The 23017-nt window shown below is 39.7% G+C and overlaps 2 protein-coding genes across 12 annotated transcripts in view; both read left to right on the forward strand.

Moving 5' to 3' along the window:
• DPY30 (dpy-30 histone methyltransferase complex regulatory subunit) overlaps positions 1 to 4092 on the forward strand; it is a 14253-nt gene extending 10161 nt beyond the window's left edge. For 3 of the 5 annotated variants that reach the window (XM_069494530.1, XM_069494529.1, XM_069494531.1), the window contains exon 5: positions 1 to 336. This exon is cut by the window's left edge and continues 19 nt beyond it. In XM_069494530.1, coding sequence (XP_069350631.1) covers positions 1 to 54 — 54 coding nt within the window. In that variant the 3' untranslated portion in view covers positions 55 to 336. Of the gene's footprint in view, positions 337 to 797; positions 851 to 3950 lie in introns of those variants that run through there. The other 2 variants (XM_069494533.1, XM_069494532.1) reach the window with 2 other exon arrangements.
• A 4192-nt stretch (positions 4093 to 8284) lies between these two features.
• The window catches only part of MEMO1 (mediator of cell motility 1), a 111813-nt gene continuing 97080 nt past the window's right edge, over positions 8285 to 23017 (forward strand). For 2 of the 7 annotated variants that reach the window (XM_069493920.1, XM_069493922.1), the window contains exon 1: positions 8767 to 9190. In XM_069493920.1, the coding sequence (XP_069350021.1) occupies positions 9130 to 9190 (61 nt within the window). In that variant the 5' untranslated portion in view covers positions 8767 to 9129. Of the gene's footprint in view, positions 8687 to 8766; positions 9191 to 23017 lie in introns of those variants that run through there. The other 5 variants (XM_069493916.1, XM_069493918.1, XM_069493917.1 and 2 more) reach the window with 5 other exon arrangements.

The raw sequence follows: 23017 nt of genomic DNA on the forward strand, positions 1-23017 counted from the left end.
TTTCTAGCATCTTATCTTTTAAAAAACAAGGCACAGTTTGAAGATCGAAACTGACTTATTGGAAAGAACAGAAAAATTTGGTTGCTACTGTAGATTTACATGATTAAGAGGCAGCTTTAATTGCCATGATTATTTCCCTTTTTTGGAGTATAAGAATCTTCAGGACAACAGAGCTTATTTCCGGAGTTGCAGAAGAGAACACATTTCCCTTATTTTGATTTAATCATCATACTTATTTAATAAGCATATTCTGTGCAATTTTTTCTCAGATGTCTTTAAGTTTGTTTTTAAAATGACCTTGAAAATAAACTGTCAAAACACCATTATTTTAAAGTAGTTTTTGTTCTGTGTGACAAATATTTTATGTGGTTGAATTATTTTCATGAATTGCTTCTTTCTTGTGTCTTCAAATGCAGTTTTACAACAGAGTGAAAATACAGCAGACTCAAGTATAATATACAAAACTCAGCTATGCAACAAAGATAACAGTTTGGGGGAAAAAAACCTCAGTCAATTTTCCTCAGCTTTGTCTCTAGGCCTTTCTGAGGGTGAGATCTGGGCATCTTCAATGTCTTAGCAAAAATTCTAATGTACAATAAAGTTGGAATACTGATAAAAGCATTGCAGAGGGTGTACAACCCTCTATTACTATCAACCTTTATAGTAGTAATATAACTATCATTTATTACAGTCTTACTATATGTCAGGCACATATTTTTTATTTAAATTATCTATTTTTTAAATTATCTCTAATGTAACAACTCTGCAAAGTAGATGTCATTATTCCCATTTTGCAGATGAGGAAACAGACTTGGAGAGGTTAAGTGACATGCTCAAGACAACACTGTTGGTAAGTGCTTGAATGGGAATTCAAACCTCGTTCTACCAATGTGTTGCTTATAGCTAAGTGAGAAGTACTTGTGCTACTTAAAGTCATTGCTTCTCTTTGCAATAAAAAGCAGCAGCCAGTCCTTTTTTGGGTCTATTTCCATTGCCCCCTGTGAAGAAATTGAAATAGCTCACTAACTCAGAAAATAGAGAAAATTGTCTGAAGAGAGCCAGGAAAAACATTCACGAGAGCAGAGGTTCTCAAATGGGAGTGTTTCCCACCCCCACAAAGGACATTTGGCAATGTATGGACATATTTTGCTTGTCACACCTCGAGTAAGTTGGGGTTCTACTGGCATCTAGTAGATAGGCCAGGGGTGTTGCTAAAACATCTTAGAGTGAACAGGACAGCCCAAATGCCCAGTCCCCTCCCTCCCCAAGAATTATCTAGCTCAAAATGTCATTAGTGCTAATATTGAGAAACACTGCATTAGAAGCATATTAGAGTCTTGTATCTCCAAGTAAAAATGTTACAGGCTTTGTAAAGTTTTAAGGTTGATGAGATATATCTTACAGCTTTCTTTACTACAGGAAATAATTATTTTAGTAGGACTGACACTTGTGCGGAAGTGATAGGGTTTTGATTTACATCTGCAGATTTATATACTTGAATAGGAAAAACCTAGAAATATTGGGATCTCCTGCTTGTATGGTAGTTTTCATAAGTCTTCTGTCAAATTTATTTTGGTTATTTGGCTTACTCTTAAGTTAATCCAGCCAAGTCTTTTTAGTGACATTTTAAAATTTAAGTAGTAATTGGATAATCTTATTAAAGCAACAATAATGCTATTTTCTTTTTTTTTTTTTTTTCAGACAGAGTCTCACTCTGTTACCCAGGCTAGAGTGCTGTGGCATCAGCCTAGCTTACAGCAACCTCAAACTCCTGGGGCTCAAGTGATCCTTCTGCCTCAGCCTCCCGAGTAGCTGGGAGTACAGGCATGCGCCACCATGCCTGGCTAATTTTTTCTATATATTTTTAATTGTTCAGCTAATTTCTTTCTGCTTTTAGTAGAGACGGGGTCTTGCTCTTGCTGGTCTCGAACTCCTGAGCTCAAAGGGTCCACCCGCCTCGGCCTCCCAGAGTGCTAGGATTACAGGCGTGAGCCACCACGCCTGGCCAATAATGCTATTTTCTTAGCAGTGGTTCTTTACTGGCAATTCTCATTAGAGCCACTTGGAACTTTTCAAATATAAGTATAAACAAATATAAAATTTATATACTACATAAACATCATACATATGTGCCTGGAGAACATGATTCAATTGGGATAGAGCCAGGGCTCATGAATTTGTGAACTTGAAGAAAACTCTTTAAGGCATTCTGCATACTTCTGGTTAAAGACCACTCAGAAGGTATTTTAGTTTTGGAAATATACGTATGGGTCACTCTGCCTAGTGCTGTAGTCCTTCTAGTGAACTATTTTCAAGATAGGGCTTGAATTAATCTTGAATTTGATACATTTTCAGTAAGGACTGACAATAGGCATATGTTTTGCTGGTAGTCCACAAGCTGCTTACTGGGTACTTAGGCATATGCTAGGCACCATGCTAAATAGTTTACATGAATTGTCATTTAATCCTTAACCTTATAAGAGAGATTTAATTAAAAAAAAATTTATCTCTATTTTATTTATTTTTAAAAATCACTTTATGTAAACATATGAGTGACATAAAAAGATGTACATATTTATTGTATATAGCTTGATGCGTTTGGGGATCAGTATATGCCTGTGAAACCATACCATCAAGGCCATAAACATCTTCATCACTTCCCAAAGTTTGGGGTAGGTTTAACATTAATTTTAATACTTCATTCATAGATGGGGAAACTGATTTCGTTGATTTGTTGAAGGTTACAAAGGAATAAAGTTTGGGGCAGAGATTCAAATCCAGCTTAATGCTATATTACTGCTCAGGTGTGTGTAAAATTTTTCTTTGGTGGAAAAATTAGTCTGCCCTATGTTATGTACAGAAGCTTATGCTGCTGGTGGATGAGAAGGTGAGTCACAGTAGGGAATCTTAAATCACACATACTTTAAACAGTTTTTTTAAAACTTAAAAATACTAATCTACATTAACTTGATAATATTTTGATTTTAGTCCTCTTTTTGCGTATGGGTTCTTTGATTGGAATTCTGTATCTTTCTTCCACAAACCACACCTATGATGCATGGTCTACAAATTCCACTTTCAAATTTTTTAAAAATAGAGTAAGATTTTAGACATTTAAGAAGTGATTTGTAGAATGGTATATCTTTTTCTTTAATCTTCAGTCATGTTAGCCTGTCGTTTGACAGTTGTTTTTACTGAGTCTTTCAAAAGCATTCAACCTAATTTTGATATAAACACCTTGTCTTAGTCCTTTTTGGTTGTTGTAACAAAATGTCATAAACTGGGTGGTTTGTAAACAATTTATTTCTCACAGTTCTGGAGGCTGGGAAGTTCAAGATAAGGTGGTCTTTTAAGAGCCTGCTCTCTGGTTCATAGATGCCATCTTCTATCTTTGTCCTCACACAGTGGACATGGATTAGCTAGTTCTTTGGGGCCTCTTATAATGGCATTAATCCCATTCAAGAAATGACCTAATCACCACCAGAAGGCCCTATATTCCTAATCTCACCACCTCAGTGGTTAGGATTTCAACACATACATTGTGGGGGAACACAATATTCAGACCATAGCATACCTTTTGCATTATGTATTTGTATTTCATTGGTTTATATAATAATTAAATTATGTCATGGCAATACCTAGGACAACTGGTATAAATAAGTTGGAGAACATGATTGATCTTTGTTAGTCATGCATACAAATGTGGGAAGAGAGTGCAATAACGTGAGAGTTTCTTAAAGAGTATAGTCTACTACCTTTAAGACTTCAGTTATGGTGGGCATTATTCAGTGTATTTTACTGAAGGAATGGAGAGCATCACTTACTCCAGTAAGCTCCAGTTAAATGGAAATTAGAAACTTCTACTATAGGTATTTCATGTGTAGCTGGCAGTTATAGAAATAATTTCTACCCTTTGACTACTCATTTTATTGATTGATTGATTGAAATAGGGTCTTGCTCTGCTGCCCAGGCTAGAGTGCGGTGGTGTCATCATAGCTCACTGTAACCTCAAACTCCTGGGCTCAAGCAATCCTGCCTCAGCCTCCTGAGTAGCTGGGACTACAGGTGCCAGCCACCACTGCTTGGCTTATTTTTATACTTTTTGTAGAGACGAGGTCCCACAGTGCCTGGTGTGACCATTTAATTTAATGGAGAAGATATTGTTTAGTAAATACAGAGTAAAAACTACTGTTTAACAGGTTTTCTTTCTTTCTTTCTTTCTTTTTTTTTTTTTTTGAGACAGTATCTCACTCTGTTGCCTGGGCTAGAGCACAGTGGTGTCATCATAGCTCATTCCAGCCTCAAACCCCTAGGCCTCAGCAATCTTCCTGGCAAGTAGCTAGGACTACAGGCTTACCATCAAGCTTGACTAATTTTTTTTTTTTTTTTTGGTAGAGACAAGGTCTTGCTATGGTTGCTTAGGCTGGCTTGAAGTCCTGGCCTCAAGCTATCCTCCCATCTTGGTCTCCCAGAGTTTTGGGATTATAGGCATGAGCCACTAGGCCTGGTCAAGAGTGAGTTCTTGAATTATGTTGGTGGGTGGGTTAGTGAGAGGACCAGCAGAGTAAATCAGGAATAGATTATTAGATGAAATAGACCCCTTGAATTGAAAAAAAGAAAAATAGTTTGGATAGAAGGAGACCATCTATGTAATTGTGATGAGGCTACAGGAATCACATTGAACCTTTGTTTAAATCTTATTTAGGAGAATCTATAGTGGGATTTAAAGATTGATAATTTCCCATTAGAAACATGACAGAATAGTTGTTAAGAACAGCATAAAATACTGTATCCAGATATTTCTCTGGACTGGATTCCAAAAAGACATTAATAAATTGAAGGCCTGACACATCTCATCAAATAGGAGAAATGAGGCAGAAAAGATGAAACCTGTGAGTGGCTATAACTGAGAATCTAGTTGTTTAAAAATTAGGAAACGATGTAATAGTGGAAAATAGGTCACCAGAGATAAAAGGGGCAGTTGGTAATGAATAATTGTCTTTTAAAAAACTTGCCAGCCTTTAAAAAAGCTTTTATAACTTTTGACTCATTTACTTCATTTCTGGGAATCTTAAATATTAACAATAAATATGGAAAAGATTTATGTAAAAAATTTCATTCCAAAACATTGGATATGAATAGATTTTTATCTTTTTTTTTTGTTGTTGAGACAGAGTCTCACTTTGTTGCCCAGGCTAGGGTGAGTGCCGTGGCGTCAGCTTAGCTCACAGCAACCTCAAACTCCTGGGCTCAAGCGATCCTCTTGCCTCAGCCTCCTGAGTAGCTGAGACTACAGGTGCGTGCCACCATGTCCAGCTAATTTTTCTGTTTTTAGTAGAGACAGGGTCTTGCTCTTGTTCAGGCTGGTCTTGAACTCCTGAGCTCAAGTGATTTTCCTGCTTCTGCCCCCAGAGTGCTAGGATTACAGGTGTGAGCCATTTTGCCTGGCCAAGAGCACCAGTTTTATTTTATTTTTTAAATTTTGTTCAAATTTTTTTAGAGACAGAATCGACTGTGTTGCTTAGGCTGGCCTCAAACGATCCTCCTGCATTGGCCTCCCAAAGTGCTGGAATTAGAGGCATGACCACTGTTCCCGTTCTTGCTTTTTTCACTTTTTGTTTATTTATTTATTTTTTTTTTTGTTGAGACAGAGTCTCACTTTGTTGCCCAGGCTAGAGTGAGTGCCGTGGCGTCAGCTTAGCTCACAGCAACCTCAAACTCCTGGGCTTAAGCGATCCTACTGCCTCAGCCTCCCGAGTAGCTGGGACTACAGGCATGCGCCACTATGCCCGGCTAATTTTTTTTTTCTATATAGATTTTTAGGTGTCCATATAATGTCTTTCTATTTTTAGTAGAGACGGGGTCTCGCTCAGGCTGGTCTTGAACTCCTGACCTTGAGCAATCCACCGGCCTCGGCCTCCCAGAGTGCTAGGATTACAGGCGTGAGCCACCGCGCCCGGCCGCTTTTTTCACTTTTTGAACCTCTTTCCACAGCAGTATATAGTGCCATTTCATTCTTTTTAATGGGTGCATATTTATATCTTTATATAACAAGTATCGCATTGATGGATATTGTGGTTGTTAATACAGACTGCTGGAGTGAATATTGGACATGCTGTTTCTTCTGATATGTGCATTAACGTTGGATTCTAGGACTAGTGGTGCCTTCTTATTTTCTGAAGCCCATGCTTCATGAGGACTGTCTATTAATGAACGTTTCTTCTTTGGCCCTACTATGAATGATGTTTATGGAGCATCAAACTCAAATCACTGGTGAATATAATGGAAGTTGCTGAAAATAACATGAGAATTATACAGTAGTGCCAAATAAGCTTCTCCTGGAATACAAAGTAAGTATTTTGCATTGTATGAATTTTCCTTAATTTAGGGGAGATGGGTAAATGAATACTTTCAACTTATTTCTTTCAAGAGTATGCTTGAATAAGGGAGCCAGAATACAGTGGACAGAGGAATATGGTGGAATTATATTAAGAGCATTCTAGTGGGGCACAGTGGCTCATACCTGTAATCCCAGTACTTTGGGAGGCCAAGGCAGGAGGATTGTATGAAGCCAGGAGTTGAAGACCAGCCTGGGCAACATAGTGAGACCCTGTGTCTACAAACAATGAAAAAAAAAATTTTGCCAGGCATGGTGGTGCACACCTGTAGTCCCAGCTGCTTGGGAGGCTGAGGCAGGAGGACTGCTTGAGCCTAGGTGTTTGAGGCTGCAGTGAGCTATGATCACGCCATTGCACTCCAGCCTGGGCGACAGAGTGAGACCCAGTCTCCAAAAAAAAACCAAACAACAACAAATCCAAGTGTATTCTAGAGATAATGCAGGATCCTCTAAACTTTCGCTGCAATTGACAATGTAATCTTTGCTCTGTTTGACAAGTAAGAATAATCCTTTGGGGAAAGAAGTGTCTAACTAAATAATAGGGAGGAAGCTTAATTTTAAATTAGATTGCTAGTCTGGAATAAGACTTGGGATTGTTGCTAGGAGCAGAGGATAATAAGAACAAACATTTATAAATAACAGTTTATGGCCAGGCATCGTGGCTCATGCCTGTAATTCCAGCATTTTGGGAGGCCAAGGTGGGCGCTTGGCCAGGAATTCAAGACTAGCCCGGGCAACATAGCAAGACCCCATCTCTTAAAAAAAAGAAAGAAAAGAAAATTAGCTGGGTTCAGTGGTATCTTCTGTAGCCCTAGATACCAAAAAAGACTGGGCTGAGGCTGAGGCAAGAGGATCGCCTCAGCCCAGGAGTTCCAGGCTGCAGTGAGCCATAACCACTCCACTGTACTCCAGCCTGGGCAACAGAGGGAGACCCTGTCTCAAAAAAAAAAAAAAAAAAAGATAGAATGAAGAAATACATAGATTCAGTGGAGATTTTAGCTTAATAACTGTAGAAAAAGGTGTGAAAGTCAGAAGTATTCCAGTAATTGACTAGGTTTTAGGACTCTGAAGTTTCAAAAGGTGGGAGGAGAAGGAACAGAATTCTACCTTTTTTCTTTTTAAAGTATATATTACAGCCCTAGGAAAACCTAAGCTTAAATATTAGACAGCCAGTTGCCTACCTTGGATTTTTACCAGGATCATGTCTATTGTAACACTGAGATAGACCAATTTTATGGTGTTAACCCCAAACCCCAAATTTTTCATTGACCATAAGGAACTTGATCCTGTTCTCTATCTAGTTTTGTAACAGTGTATGTACTTCATAATAGTAACACTTTCTCAGAGGTATAATATATCCTTCTTTGCTGTGATTCTTCCACAATTGTAAAGGAATTCTTTGTTCCTGACGCTTATGTGGAATACTGGGATTTATGACAAGGGAAGGGTAGAAATAATGTTTTTTGTATTCCTACCCTGTCAGACTCTACATTCAGTAACTCTTATCCTAGTTCCACCCTGTTGGTATCCCCATTTTACCGTTGAGAATAACTGAGGCTAGCACTTTAATTAGGGAGACAAGACATGCACCTAGCTAAATTTAACATGAAACAAGATAAATGCTTCCGATTGACCAAGTAAAGCAAAAACTAGCATTTGCAGGACCACAGGCACAGTTTGCCACGTGCCTGCTTCTACAAACGAACTTCTCAGCGTGGCCACAGACTTGCATCCCTAGGAGTGAAACCTGGAGGGTGCGAATCCACCGAGGATGCCTGTGTACGAAGGTGAATACCAGCTGGACTTTCCCCGTGGAAAGCCTCTGCGTGCCCTCGGTGCTCTTCATTTAAGGAAGTTGGCTGGGGGAGGGGGCTTGCCTTGCGGCTGCGTCTTGCTCCCTGCGCGCTCCCCCACCCCCAGCCTCTGCTGCCGCTAAACCCCGGAGAGCGGAGCGTGCACGTTGAGATTCCTCGGCGGGCCTGGCAGCGGTGCTGGGCATGCTCAGTGGGCAGGACCCGTTAGAGTGGCGAGTAAGGAAGCGTTGGCTCTTCTCTGGGTCTGCCTTCCCCGGTTCAGGCCCCGGCCCTGGGCTTTTGTGTGTGCGGAGCTGCAGCTGCCGCTGCCTCCTCGCGGGGCCGCCCGACCCCAGATGCCGTCTGGCCTGTCCGGTTTCCGCCGTTAACCTCGCCGCGCGGCCGGGAGGAGGAGCGGGGCGGGGCCGGCGGGCGAGCGGACGGGCAGGAGGGCCCTGCCGGGGGGTGGGGGTGGGTGCAGGGAGCCCCGCGGGGGGTGGGGGGAGGGGGCGGGCGCGGAGTCACGGGGGTGGGGTCACCGGCGGTGGCTCCGGGAGGCCAACTGGGAGGGGAGGGGGCCGTGGGGGCGGCTCGGCGAAACCAGCCCCGGCTGGGGAGTAGCGGCGACTCCGGGGGCCGGGGCCAGGGCTTTCCGGGCTTCGGTGAGGCCGCTGTGGGCCCCATCTTCCGGCGGTCACCGGAGTTTGTGGTGATTGTTGCTGCCGCCGCCACCGCCCCGGCTGCCATCTCCTCCTCCTCTTGGGCCGCCGCCTCCTCCTCTTCCTCCTCCTTCTGGGCCGGGCCGATCCCCTCCCCGCTGCCGCCTCCTCCTGGGCTGGGCCCGCGGTGTCTCGTCCCCTCGCGGAGCCGCTCCTGCCGCCGTCGCCGCCGCCGCCTCCTCATTCATCCTCGTGCACCATAGGCGGCACAGGCACCAAGATGTCCAACCGAGTGGTCTGCCGGGAAGCCAGTCACGCCGGGAGCTGGTACACAGCCTCAGGTAGGGCCCCAGGCCGCCCGCCCGTCCGCCGCCGCTGCCGCCTGGCCCCGCGCCCGGCCGGCCGAGGTCGGCGGCCCGGCCCCGCGGCGGCGGCGGGCGGGGACGAGGGCGCGGACCGCGTGCGGAGGGAGCGGGCCGAGGCCGGCCTCGTCGCCTCCCCCACCCGGGCTGCTGGCAGCCCGCGCCCGCAGCCGGCGGCCGGCCGGCCTCACGCTCGCCGGAGTTGGGCGAGAGGGAGAGTTGCCGCCTCGGCAGCCTGCGCCCTTCCTCGGGACCAGGCTGGAGGAGAGAACGTGCTCCCGGTGTTCCGGGACCCGAGTCTACTTGTCGCCTTCTCCGGCTCGCGGGAAGCGGGCGGCCGGCCGCTGCCACCCCCGGGAAGGACGGCGTGCCCGGCGCCAAGCCCCGCTTCCCCACACGGCTGGGCAGCGACCCTCTGTCCTCTTGCCAAGTGGGAGACACGCTTTCCTTTCCTCTCCTCCTCTTCCCTGTCCTCCCTGCCGGCGGTCAGAGGGGCGCCCTCGCCCAGGGCGAGTTTTCTCTGGCTGCCCAGGGGGCCTCCTCGCTCAGAGCCCAGGAGGAAGTCTTCCCGTCTTTTGCCTCTGGCACTTTGGAAAGGCAGGCAGCGTTTTCCCTCACCTTTAAGGTGCTCCGCTCTCTTGGAAGGAGTGAAGGGTAGTACTTTTTCACGTTACCAGGCTAGAGACAAGGTCTCTGCATGGGAGAGCTGTCAGAGGAGGGCCTTTCAGGGATTTGTCGCCTTGTATGTTGGGGCTAGAGTAGAAGTACTGCTAATCAGGGGCTTTGGGTGGCCTCCCAGCTCTTTTGTCAGTGTTTGCATTGTTACTGTCATTCACGAAAGGGGCAGCTGGAGATGGCATCAGCACTTTTCCTGAGCAGCCTCCTCAGTCTCTAGTCGCTCAACACCAAGCAGGTGCTGGAACAACCCAACGAATTAGTTTAGGCTTTGAGCAAATTTAGTCTTCTGTCTCCAGGGTCTGAAAACATTTTAGAGTTCTTTAAGAGAGTTGTAGGGATTTTCCCTTTAATAAAGCTCTTGTTAGAATGCCTGTTTTCTGGGATTATTTTCAGGAGTCACATTTCTGGTATGTTAACAAAGAAAGTTCCACCGTGATTTCCTAATACTCTTCAGTCATTGGTATTTGCTTATCAATAACTAGACCTAACTTAATGTGAATCGGATCATGTTTCCCTTTACAAATAATTGGGTTGGATAGTGACATGGTTTATGAGAAAAAAAAAAGATTTGGAAGAAAATAAATTTCCCTGAGGTTGCTAAACTAGCTTATTAAAATACATACACCTTACTGACTCAGTAAAAATTTGCTGTGTTAAGACACAAAAGAATTGTGATGATTGGATTTGCAGCTATAGCTAACAGGTAGCTGCAGTTTTGCATTAAGCATTTATGACATTTTATGGTTACAGTGGCTTCCCTTCATGGTCCTAAAGTACTTCATAAACATTTTATCAGTTCTCACAACCTGAGAATGTCAGTTAAGCTATTCTTGGTCAACATATAGGGAAAGTAGAGAAGTTGAGTGATGTGCCCAAGACTCATTATACTAAGCCAGTGACAGAACAGGAATTGGGAAATGGGAGTCCTGGCTCCTGGGTTTGTCCCCTTATCAGTGCATTATTAACGTTAGTTATCGATGAGTGATGGCCTTTTCGGCATTGTAAATAACTAAACTTTTTCTTCCATGTGCGTTGAAGAATTAAAAAGTTAAAAAAATTTTAGGTTTCACTTTAATGGCCATTTTTTGGTTTGTCCATTTAGGTTTTCTATACTTTTCTATAAGTGTTTTAAACTTTTGTTGTAGTTTGCAATGGAATGTGGGCAAGTGATTCTGGAGGAATTTTTATAGATTCTTGAACATTCTTTGGGTAATAAAATAGGGCATAGCTTACACTTTGGACTTGGAAAGTCTTAAGTATATCTTCTCAAATACAAGATTACTCTTTTAATCCAGCTGAAAAAAATCTGTGATTATATTTATCAGCTGTGAACTAAAATGGATTATTTTCCTAAAAATTTTAAATGTATTGTTATTTCCCTAAATTCTGAGTGAAATCAATAATGCCATTTTTGGTGATGTGAACTGTGGTAGAGAACCTTACTAAAATTAAGACCATATACGTGACTTTTGGGGGGTGTGTGTGTGTAACTTTTTAAAGTTGAGTAATAATTGAGGGTGAATTTAAAGCAATTTAGTTGTAAAAACTTCTTTCGTATTTTAAAAAATAAATGAAGTAAAACTATAGGTAACTTTGAATTCATAGTTAACTTTGAATTGATTTGGGAACTTCTGTCTTTAATATTATGCCAGTCTATCTATACTGATAACATTGGGAAAATTCTGTTTGTGTTATTGTTTCTCTAGTAAACTAGTTGTGTTTGTGGATTGTCATTCTGTGGTTTCTACAAGCATTCAGGTTGTGTCCATAGAATTAAAGTGTTTAATTACCGATACAAATAAGGGTGAGATCACATTTGCTTCAGTTATCTAGTTATTTCAGAAAAAAAGTGTGTGTGTACATATGCAAATATTACATATATAATATGTAATTTTTATAACATGTACATATGTACACACACATCTTCATTTTATTTACCCCGTTATATACTAGATCCATTGATAGAGAGTAGTATAAATTGTTGCCTGCCCTCAAGGAATTTTCAGTTTATTTGAAGTAACAACTCAAGGCAACAAATAAGTATAAGTTGAGATAGTGCTTTTAGGATTTCTGAGGAGGATGGAATCATTTTGAGGTAGGATTTGAATTGTGCTTTGAGGGAGGGATATTTGAGTAGGTTTGGAGCAGTAGGAAAGAACATTGGATTGGGAAACACCACAAAGATATAGAAGCCGGTAAATGTAAGTAGTTCAATTTAATAATGATGGAAGGTTCACAAGGATGTAGTTCATGAGTCTGGAGTAGTGGGCTGGTGCTAGAGTACAGATGCCTATGAATGCTAGGCATCATAGTGATTGGACTTAGGCATTGAGGACCAGTGGAGGTTTCTGAGTAGGGAACTAATAATATGATGCAAGTAGCGTTTTAGGAAAATTAATCTCACAGGAAGGTTAATCCTCACTTCTTTACTGGTGTGCAGCAGGGATCAGCAAACTAACTATGGCCCACAGCCTGCAGCCTTTTTTTTTTTTTTTTTTTTTTTTTTGGTAAGGTCCACTGGCTAAGAGTGGTTTTTAATTTTTAAAACATTGTTTAAAAATCAAACAAAACCAAATACAGTAGAGACCATGTGTGGCACATAAAGTCTGAAATATTTACTATTTGGCCTTCATAGAAAAAATTTTCTGACCCCTAGTGTAGGTTAGTGGTTCTCAAAGTATGATCTCTGGACCAGCAGCATAATGTATCTAGTCTATTTTCTCCAGATTTGTTACAGCTTTCATTTCATTATTTCATGCCCTTATCATCTTCTGTCAGGGCCATCACAGCTGTCTCCTAACTGGACTTCTTTCTGCCAGCCTTATCCCCTTAAGTCTGTCCTCTCTACTGATGGCTGAATAATCTGTTGACCCCATTATTCCTTTGATCATTTCCTCACTGATCCATCTTGCCTCTTGCATAAGGTCTAAGTCCTTTCATGACTTGGCACCTACTTATTTCTATGGCAGCTTCCCCTTACCCCATCTTAGTTCTTGGTTTTACCACCTTTAACCACCATCTAACAGCTGTTCAGTGTTTCTTTAAATACATCATGCTGTGTCTTATCATTGTTCTTTTGCTCAAACTTCCCTCTGTTGAAATGTTCTTTACCAGGATAGTTCCTACTCATCTTTTAAAGACTCAGGTGTTAATATCTCCAAGAAACCTACCCTGATGCATTGCCTCCTCTAGGCAGTTTTTTTTTTTAAATTTCAGCATATTATGGGGGTACAAATGTTTAGGTTACGTATATTGCCCTTGCTACCCACCTCCAGGTAGTTTTTGATGTTCCTTTGTGTACCCATAATATTCTGTGCACATCTTTATACATTTACCTTGTTAACTGTATATGTGGTCTTATGACCTCCTTGAAGCCAGGGACCATGTCTTACTCATTTTTTGTACCCTAAGTACTCAGCACAGATTTTGTACATGGTAGGTATTCAGTAAGTACTTAAATAAACAAATGTTAAAGTGGTTGGCATATAGTAGGTAATTAGCATGTGGTGGGTATTGGTAGTATATGGATGGAGATACTGATGTTTAAATCTTGAAGAGCAGTAGGGCTGATGTAGGACTGCTGCCAGTCAAGTCTCTGAGCATAGTATAGATGAAGATTCTTGGTAGTAGGAAAGGATTAGAAATCCTGATCTACCAGTTAGGGATCCAGTGAATGCAAGATTTTTAGAGAAGTGTGACATACATATAGAAGCATGTACAGCTAGATGAATAAGCACATTCAGGTTATGGGCACCCAGCTCAAGAAACATCAGTACTGGAACTCCCAAAAAACACTCCTCCTCCCTTTGCCCTGTGTTCCTTGTATTCTAACATTGTAGAAAAGTTTTGTCTATTTTTGACTTCTGTATCAGTAGAGTCATATACTGTGTATTCTTTGAGCTTCTTTTGCTTAACATTACATTTGTAAGGTTAACCCATGTTGTGTTGTACTTTGTTTATTCTCATTGCTGTTTGCCATTGTGTGAATACAGTTTATTCTATTGTTGATGGACATTTGTTTTTTTTGTTTTTTTGTTTTTTTTTTTTTGCTGCTGTGAACATTTGTATGCCTTTTTTGGTGAATATATATGTGATTTTTGTTGGATATATACCTTGGGATGGAATTATTAGGTCATGGCTTATGTGTGTAAGTTTTGGTAGTTTCTGCTAAAGTTGTGCAAGGTGGTTTTACAAATTTACACCCCCACCAGCAGTGTATAAGAGCTCCAGTTGCTTCACATATTTGCCAATTCTTGGTATTGTCTGTCTTTTTAGTAATTCTGGAAGGGTATGTAGTGATACTGCAGTGTAGTTTTAATTTGTATTTTCCTAATGATCAATGAAGTTGAACATTTTTTCATGTTAGGGACCCCATGTTTATTGGCCATTGGAATTGTGCTCTTGTGAAGTGTTTGTTAAACCTTTTTTCTATTGGGCTGTTTACTTTTTTCACGTTGATTTGTCGTTCTTTATATATCCTGGATACAGTTTTTTGTTAGATGTATGTATTGCAAATATCTTCTACCCTGTGGATGGCCGTTTCAGAATCTTAATGCCTTGGTAAGTTAAAGAAGTCCAGTTTATCAATTGATTAGTGCTTTCTTTGGTTTCCCGCTTATGAAATCTCTACCTACTTCAATGTCATGGATTTACTCTCTCGGGTTTTATTCCTAAGAACTGTATTTTTTTACCTGTCATATTTAGATTTATAATTCATCTGGTTGATTGCAGTGTGTGTATGTTGTATATGTGAGGTAGCAGTACATTACATTAAATTTTTTTAAAGTAAACATATATATAGAAAAAGAATACAAATGAAATGTATGCTTTGGTGAATATTCACAGATTTAATATACCCTATGTAACCAGCCCCTAGATTAAGAAATAGAACATTGGCCAGGCGAGCTGGCTCATTCCTATAATCCCAGCACTTTTGGAGGTTGAGGTGGAAGGATGGCTTTAGCCAGGAGTTTGAGACCAGCCTGGGCAACATAGCCAGACCTTGTTGCTACAAAAAATTAAAAAAATAAGCCAGGCTTGGTGGCGCGTGCCTGTAGTCTTATCTACTAGGGAGGCTGAGGCAGGAGGATTGCTTGAGCCCCCGGGGTTTGAGGCTGCAGTGAGCTATGATTGTGACACTTCGCTCCAGTCTGGGTGACAGAGCAAGACTCTGTCTCTTTTTTTTTTTTTTTTGAGACAGAGTCTCACTCTGTTGCCCAGGCTAGAGTGAGTGCCGTGGCGTCAGCCTAGCTCACAGCAACCTCAAACTCCTGAGCTCACGGGATCCTCCTGTCTCAGCCTCCCGAGTAGCTGGGACTACAGGCATGCGCCACCATGCCCGGCTATTTTTTTCTACATATATTTTTAGCTGTCCATATAATTTCTTTCTATTTTTAGTAGAGGTGGGGTCTCGCTCTTGCTCAGACTGGTCTCGAACTCCTGAGCTCAAATGATCCGCCCACCTCGGCCTCCCAGAGTGCTAGGATTACAGGCGTGAGCCACCGCGCCCGGCCTGTCTCTTAAAAAGGAGAAAAAAACAAAAGGAAATAGAACATTTTCAGAATCTCAGAAGGATGCATTACATTTTAATGTTTCCTGAAATTGGTATATTTTATATCTAAGTGTATATTTAACATAGAGGTTTGTTTTTACCCCTGGAAAATGGTTGTTATATTGATGGTGTATGTGATAATCTCTGGTGTCATATGGAATCGGAAAATATCAAAGTCTAATGATATAAAGAGCATTTTTTTTGGAGACAGGGTTTGCTCTGTCGCCTGGGCTAGGGTGAAGTGTCAAAATCATAGCTCACTGCAACCTCAAACTCCTGGGCTCAAGCGATCATCCTGCCTTAGCTTCCTGAGTAGCTGGGGACTACAGGCACAGGCCACCACACCCAGCTAATTTTTCTATTATTTGTAGAGACGGGTCTCGCTCTTGCTCAGGCAAGTCAGGCTGGTCTCGAACTCCTGACCTCAAGCAATCCTCTTGGCTCTGCATTGGCCTCCCAAAGTGCCAGGATTACAGGTATGAGCCACTGCACAGGGCCTTCAAAGAGCATTCTTGAAGTGTTTGTACGATATATATCTTAAATGCAGTCTTGCCTTTTAAGTTGTTTTCATTCATTCAGCTATGTTTCTAAACATTTAATAAAATTATGTCAGGGTTCCTATAGCTGGAAAATCACAACTTAGTTTTTTTGGCATGTACCTCAAGTTCTAGAGTGTCAAAATAAAATATCTTGGTGTGTGAGAAACTGAAAAACTGACTAATATTATTTTTCTTTGAGGAGATGATATAATAAAATTTAATTTTAAAGTGCACTCTTTGAGGTTACAAAATACAGTTTTCTGTGTGCTGATTTTTCTTTGCACCTCCTCCTATTTTACTTTGGAGAAAGGCAAGAAGAAAAATAAACTTAGTAGGCAAACTGTTGATATTATTGCTTATTATTTCTAGTTCTCAGTTTCCTTCTTGTCCTTTCACATGCATTTCCAAGTCCAAATCATCTCCTTCCCTATCTCCATGGTGTAGTTTGTATTATCTGCTTTTGAGTTTTTGTCCATTTGAAAGAAGATGAAAATGACAAAAAATTAAACATGTCTTTCATTAAGTTTGCTTCATGGATACATTTCGTATGTAGGTATATAATCTCTCATCCTCAAAAGGACCCTACCAGGTTGGTATTATCTCCATTTATGGATGTGGAAAGGATGACTCACAGAGGTTGAGTAACTCATTTAAGGTATAACAAGTTAGTTGAAGAACCAGTCTGACTCTAAAACTAGATTTTATGTTAGGGTCAGGGAAGTATGGTGAGATATGCTGCCCCAAATGTTGAACTTTTTCTGTCCTGTTTCAGGTTGTTCTCAAACTGCAGTATCAACATTTAATTCATGTCCATACTGTCCAATGATTGTATATCATTTGTGGCTTATAGAACATTTTCTCATATATTTTTCATTTTCACAATAATATTATGATTAGCCGTAGGATAGGTAAGGCAGGAAGATCTTTAATCCACTCCTACCTTGCCATTTTATAGATGAGAAACTAAGACTTGGAGGAGGCTTCATTGCTCAAGTCATACTGCTAGTAAATGATAGAGCTCTGATTTGAACCCAGGACTTCTGGCTTGAAGCCTACTGTTCTTTCTATTTATAGTAATGCCAGAATAAATAAGAAGTTGAACTGTTTGAAATTAGTAAGCATCTTTATAATCATCACGTAATGTCTTAGATTATAAAATAATAAAAGCATAATTAAAAACTTATGAATTTTGAATATTCATGTGTGATATTATAAAATAATTGGTATATTTTAGTTAGGCTAGTTCTAGCATTTGAATTGGACCTAACAGAATTTGGCACTTCTGAAGAGGTTTTATTTAACATTCAGTGATACAATATTGAACAAATGGAGTTTTATATGAAAGGTATTGTTTTAGGAACTAGGTGTATAGCAGGGGATAGAACAGACAACAATTCTTAGTTTACACTTTAATTGGGGGAGACAGATAATAAATAAATAATGAAGTAAAATATATAGTATGCTAGATAGAGGAAGGTACTATGGGCTAGAGTGCCGTGGTGTCAGCCTAGTTCACAGCAACCTCAAACTCCTGGGCTCAAGCAATCCTCCTGCCTCAGCCTCCCGAGTAGCTGGGACTACAGGCATGTGCCACCATGCCCAGCTAATTTTTTCTGTATATTTTTAGTTGTCCATGTAATTTCTTTCTATTTTTAGTAGAGACGGGGTCTCCCTCTTGCTCAGGTTGGTCTCAAACTCCTGAGCTCAAACGATCCTCCTGCCTCTGCCTCCCAGAGTGCTAGGATTACAGGCGCGAGCCACTGAGCCTGGCCAATAGTGTTTATTTATGTAAATAAATAAGTGTGGCTATGCTTCAGTAAAACTTGATTTACAACAAAAGGTGGGGAACCAGATTTGGCCTGTGGGCTGTTTGTTCAACCCTGACCTAGGAGATTGGCTTGAGAACTCTGTTAGAAATTATGGAGAGCTACTAATCATATGGAAAGAAATGTTCCTTTTTGTGTTAGACTTTTAGGAAGGGTGACAGAAGTAATTTAAGAATTTTTATTAAGCTCCTAGTCTTAAGAAAAGTTTGAGAACTATTCTGTATTATAGAATTCTCATCTGAGATGCAAGTAGTCAAAGGTTAAACTACCTGTGACTGAAGGCTCAAAGCAGGAGTTAACTGCTGGTTTTACCTGTTTTCTTATTTCTTATTCTTTATTAATAATAAAGTTATTACTCATTATTATTTTGTTTTTTCAGATGACAGATTTATTTATGGATTTAAAAAACCGTTTCCCTACTTTGTCTTAGAAATCAGATTGACCAGTGCTTTACTCTTCTGGCATGCGTATTTAGTAGCTGGCAACAATGTTTTGCCTCAGAGCCAAAAAAAAAGTAAGATTTTTTGACTTTTTCTGAGATTACAGCAACTTAGAAATTGAAAATACATTTGAATTATGGCTTAATGTTGGTTTAGGATTATTTTCTTTTAAGTTAAATTAAATTGAAAAATTTGGAATACATTCCTACGTTTTAAAAATCAAAGTCTTATTCCTATACCATCCTTATGTATTCCATATTCCCCTTCCCTTATAGGTAGTCGCTTTTATCAGTTTCTTGAGTGTCTGTCCAGAGTTTATTTATACATATATAAACACATGTGAATGTCATCTTTTCCAGCAAATGGTAGCTTATTATATAATTGTTTTGTACTTTGTCTTTTTGTATTTAACACATTTAATAATTGAACATCTTTTCTTGTTGTAACATAGTCATTATTTCGCCTATAATGCCCCTTTTTGTGTCATTCCTTATTCTGGTTCCTCAGAGAAAGATAGTTATGATGAATGCATTCAGTAAGGTGATCCAAAATTGCATAGCTAAATAACATGTCATTTGATCTCTAGCAGTTGTTTTCAAACTTGTCAGTCTCAGAATCTCTTTATACTTTTCAAAATTCTTTTCTGTTTCTTTTCTTTTTTTTTTTTGAGACAGGGTCTTATTCTGTCTGGGGTACAATGGTGCCGTCATTGCTCACTGCAGCCTCAAACCCCTGGGCTCAAGTGATCCCCCTGCCTCAGCCTCCTGAGTAGTTAGGACTATAGGCATGTGCCACAATGCCCCACTAAATTTTAAATTTTTTGTAGAGAAAGGGTCTTACTTTGTTGCCCAGGCTAGTCTTGAACTCCTGGCCTCAAGTTATCATCCTGTTTCGGCCTCCCAAAGTGCTGGGATTGCAGGCATGAGCCACTGTGCCTGGCCCTTTTCAAAATTATTGATATCCGTAAAGAGTTTTTATTTATGTGGGTTATATATCAGTAACTATCAAATTGGAAACTAGAACCGAGAAACTTTAAAAAATATTTACTTTTATTTAAAAATTACAATAATAGGCTTGGTGTGGTGGTTCACACCTGTAATCCCAGCACTTTTGGTGTTTGAAATGATAAAATCGCTTGAGGCCAGGAGTTCGAAACCAGCCTCGGCAACATAGCAAGACTCCATCTTTACAAAAAATAACAAAAAGTAGCTGGACGTGGTGGTACGTCCCTAATAGTCCTAGCTACTCAGGAGGCAGAGGTGGGAGGATTACTTGAGCCCAGGCATTCAGAATTACAGTGAGCTATGATTGTGCCACTGCGGTCCAGCCTGGGTGACAGAGTGAGACCCTGTCTCTAAAGAACAAAAAAAACAAACCCATTGCATGTTATAAATGACATTTTTAGTGAAAATAATAACTATCTTCCAAAACAAGAAAAATAAGAGTAGAATTTTTGCCAATATCTTTAATATCTTGCTTAATTAAAAAAAGCTGAATTCTCATATCTGCTACTGCATTTACTGTTATGATTTGTTGTTTTGCTTGAAGCATATGAAGAAAATCTAGCCTCACAGATAACCATTTGGAAAAGGGCAGAGTATTTTAGTAGACTTTTCAGGTTAAATCTGGATATTCTTCTTTGTTATTACACTGAAACTCAACAAGTGATTTTTAAAAAATCATTTTATTGAGATATAGTTGATATACGATAAGTTACACATATTTAATATACCTGTGAAACTCAACACAATCAATATGGTATATTCTTAAATGTAGTTTCTTAAAGATTAATTGCAGTTTGGAATATGAAACCATAGCAGTTAAGTTTTCATATTCTGTTTTCATTAACATCTGTGAATCTAGTGGTCTGTCCTCCACTTTGAAGGGATCTTTTATTTATGCAGGATTTTTTAACACCATGCATTAGTCATTTGGAAAATATTTGTTCCTTGGGTTATGCAGATCTTCCAAATGTTTACACATTTCATTATTCATTGTCAAAGAATCACACCTGTTAATATCATCACCATTCTCATCAGAAAAGTCTTTTTGACTTGGGAAGCTGTCAAAAGCCCATATAGTGGTAGAAACAAGTTTTGCAAAATTCTGATTTTTTCAAAGCTTAAATATTGTCAGTTTTCCTTGATGTGACAGACCCACTGTTCATTTTCAAGGAAATATCTTCTAAATACCCAAGATTAAGTAACCATCATTCGTCAGTCATTCTTTCAAGAGAAATGGTGTTCTGTTAAAAAATGGCTAGTTCAGCTTGCAACTCTGTCATAAAAATGCTTTTCCTTGAGACAGTCATCTTCCCACTTCAGTGCACCTATTAAAAGGTGTACTCAAGTGTTGAGATTTAATGTGTAATATGATAGTTACAGCAAGGACATTCTTAGTGAAAATGGCTTTTTTTTGTTTGTTTGTTTAAATTTTGATGATTGTATGGTGATGAAGAATGTAGTGATTACTACTGTAGTTTGGTCCCAGTGCTGATAAGACTTCAGTGGTTTTACCCAATGTTGCTTTTCAACTATCAGGGTAAATGTCAATTCTTTGAAAGAAGCAAATAATGTTTTATTATTATTATTATTATGTTATTATGAAATAGTTTTGATCTGGTGGACCTTCTGAAAGAGTTTTGAGGATGCCAAGGAGTCTGTAGATGTCTCTTTGAGAATCACTCTGTAGAAATCCTTACTTCTTTCCTGGCAATTAAAAAAGTAAAAGAAAGAAACCAAGAACTCTCCATTATAGTGGTTATCAATCTTAATCTCTCTGTGCATACACACCTCCATCCCCCACCCCCAACACACCCTGTGTAATACTGCATACTCCTCCTGTTAATTACAGTAGTTCATTTTGGCATGATTCTCGAGAGGACCATGGGGAAGTGTAATTTATAAATCACAGGTGATTTTGATGTATTTCCTCCTCCACTTCTGTTTCTCAAAATATGGTGGGGGATGATTGGAAACCTACTGAATTAGAGTTACTGATAGGTGGAACCCAGATATTTGCATTTTTTACCATGCACTAAAGTGGGTCTAATACCCAGCACAGTTAGAGAACTACCGTCTAGAGGATTTAGGAAGAAAACTGGATTGCTCAGAGTAGAAGATGACATCACCATTATCATTTTTGTATTTCTTACTTAGAGTGGAAGGTTGACATCAGCACTGTCATCTTTGTATTTTCAGCACCCAGAGCAGTGTCTGGCACAAAGCAGGAGTTCACCAAATGCTTCATGAATGATTGAATTACTAATCTGGCTAGATTATTATATTATTTGTCTGACATCAGTTTTCCAAATTAAATGATGACAAAGTTAGTCTTAAATTATTGTATTAAATTATATTTCTTGATATGCTTACTTTACAGGTATATATGTTTCAGAACTTAAAAAAATGTAAATCAGATAATGCAACTGTATTACCTAAAAGTTTCAGTGATTTTCTGTTGTATTTAATACTTAAGGTTCTGATAACAGCCTATGTGATTTGGTCTATGCCTGTCTATCATACCTCATCTTTTGTCATTCTCCACCTTGTTCACTATATTTTATGATTCACAAACTGGTCATTTTTTCTTCCTGGTTCCTCCAGTATGCTACACTCCTTACCTTAGGGCCATTGCACTTGCTGCTTTCTCTCCCTAGACGTTTCTTCTCAAAGCTCTTTCCTTGATTCTCTCTTCTTGGCCTTCAGATTGCAGTTCAGGTGTCACATACTTACAGGTGCCTTTCCTGTCTATTTGTTTGGAAGTAGTCCCTCTTCTGCACGTAGAAGAGCAATGAAATAACTAGTTCTATTTATTTTTTACTTACAGTACAATTTGAAGTTATTTAATTTGTTTCCTTACTTATTGTCTGCCTCCCTCTTCTAGAATATGTGCTCCATGAGAACATAGACCTGCCTGCCTTGTTTACTTTTGTATCCTCATAACCAGAAACAGTCCTGGTGTATAATAAGCATTTTGCAAAACTTATTAAATAAATCGATGAGTGAATGAGTGAAAAGAATATGTGGAAGATGATTTTGGTTAGTCAATAAATATCTTAATGAATAAAGTTAACAGTTATATTTGTTAATAAAGACTTCAGATAAATAACTGTTCTGGATTATTAAGTTAAACATTACATACACTTTAGGATTTCTGATGTATAAAATTGCTCATGGAATATGAAGTTTTCTATTAATTAATAAATGTGATTCTAAACAGTTGTTAAAATCAGTATAAGAGGTAGCAGGACTAGGTTCTTGTGGAAAAGAAGTATGTAAATAAATAAGGTTAAAACCTGGGTATTTTGTAGAATGCTCCATAATTTGGGTTTGTCTGATACTTTTTTCTCATGAATAGACTGAGGTTAATGGTTTTGGGGATGGATACCACAGAGGTGAAATGGCCTCATCATATATTGAGGGTACATGGTATTAACCATGGCGATGATCAACCTTGATCGTTTGGTTAAGGTAGTGTGTGTTTGCCACATTTCTCTGTTGTAAAGTTACCATCTTCCTCTTTCCATATTCTACTCTTTGGATGTGAGTTGCTAAAGTCCAGCCCATGTTTTGGGACAGGGAAATATCTACATATTACTTAAGTTCTTCTGTACAAAAGATTTGTCCTTCCCTCTGGCCTCCCCCTCATTTATTAAATCATTTATTTATATCAGTGTATTTATTTTGTACTTTGGGAGGTAATCCAATCCCATACTATTTTCTTGCTCAGAATTTTTCAACTTTGGCTATTGGGCAAGAGTTTTTAGGTTG

Source organism: Eulemur rufifrons, chromosome 19, assembly GCF_041146395.1.
Source record: "Eulemur rufifrons isolate Redbay chromosome 19, OSU_ERuf_1, whole genome shotgun sequence".
Lineage (NCBI taxonomy): Eukaryota > Metazoa > Chordata > Mammalia > Primates > Lemuridae > Eulemur > Eulemur rufifrons.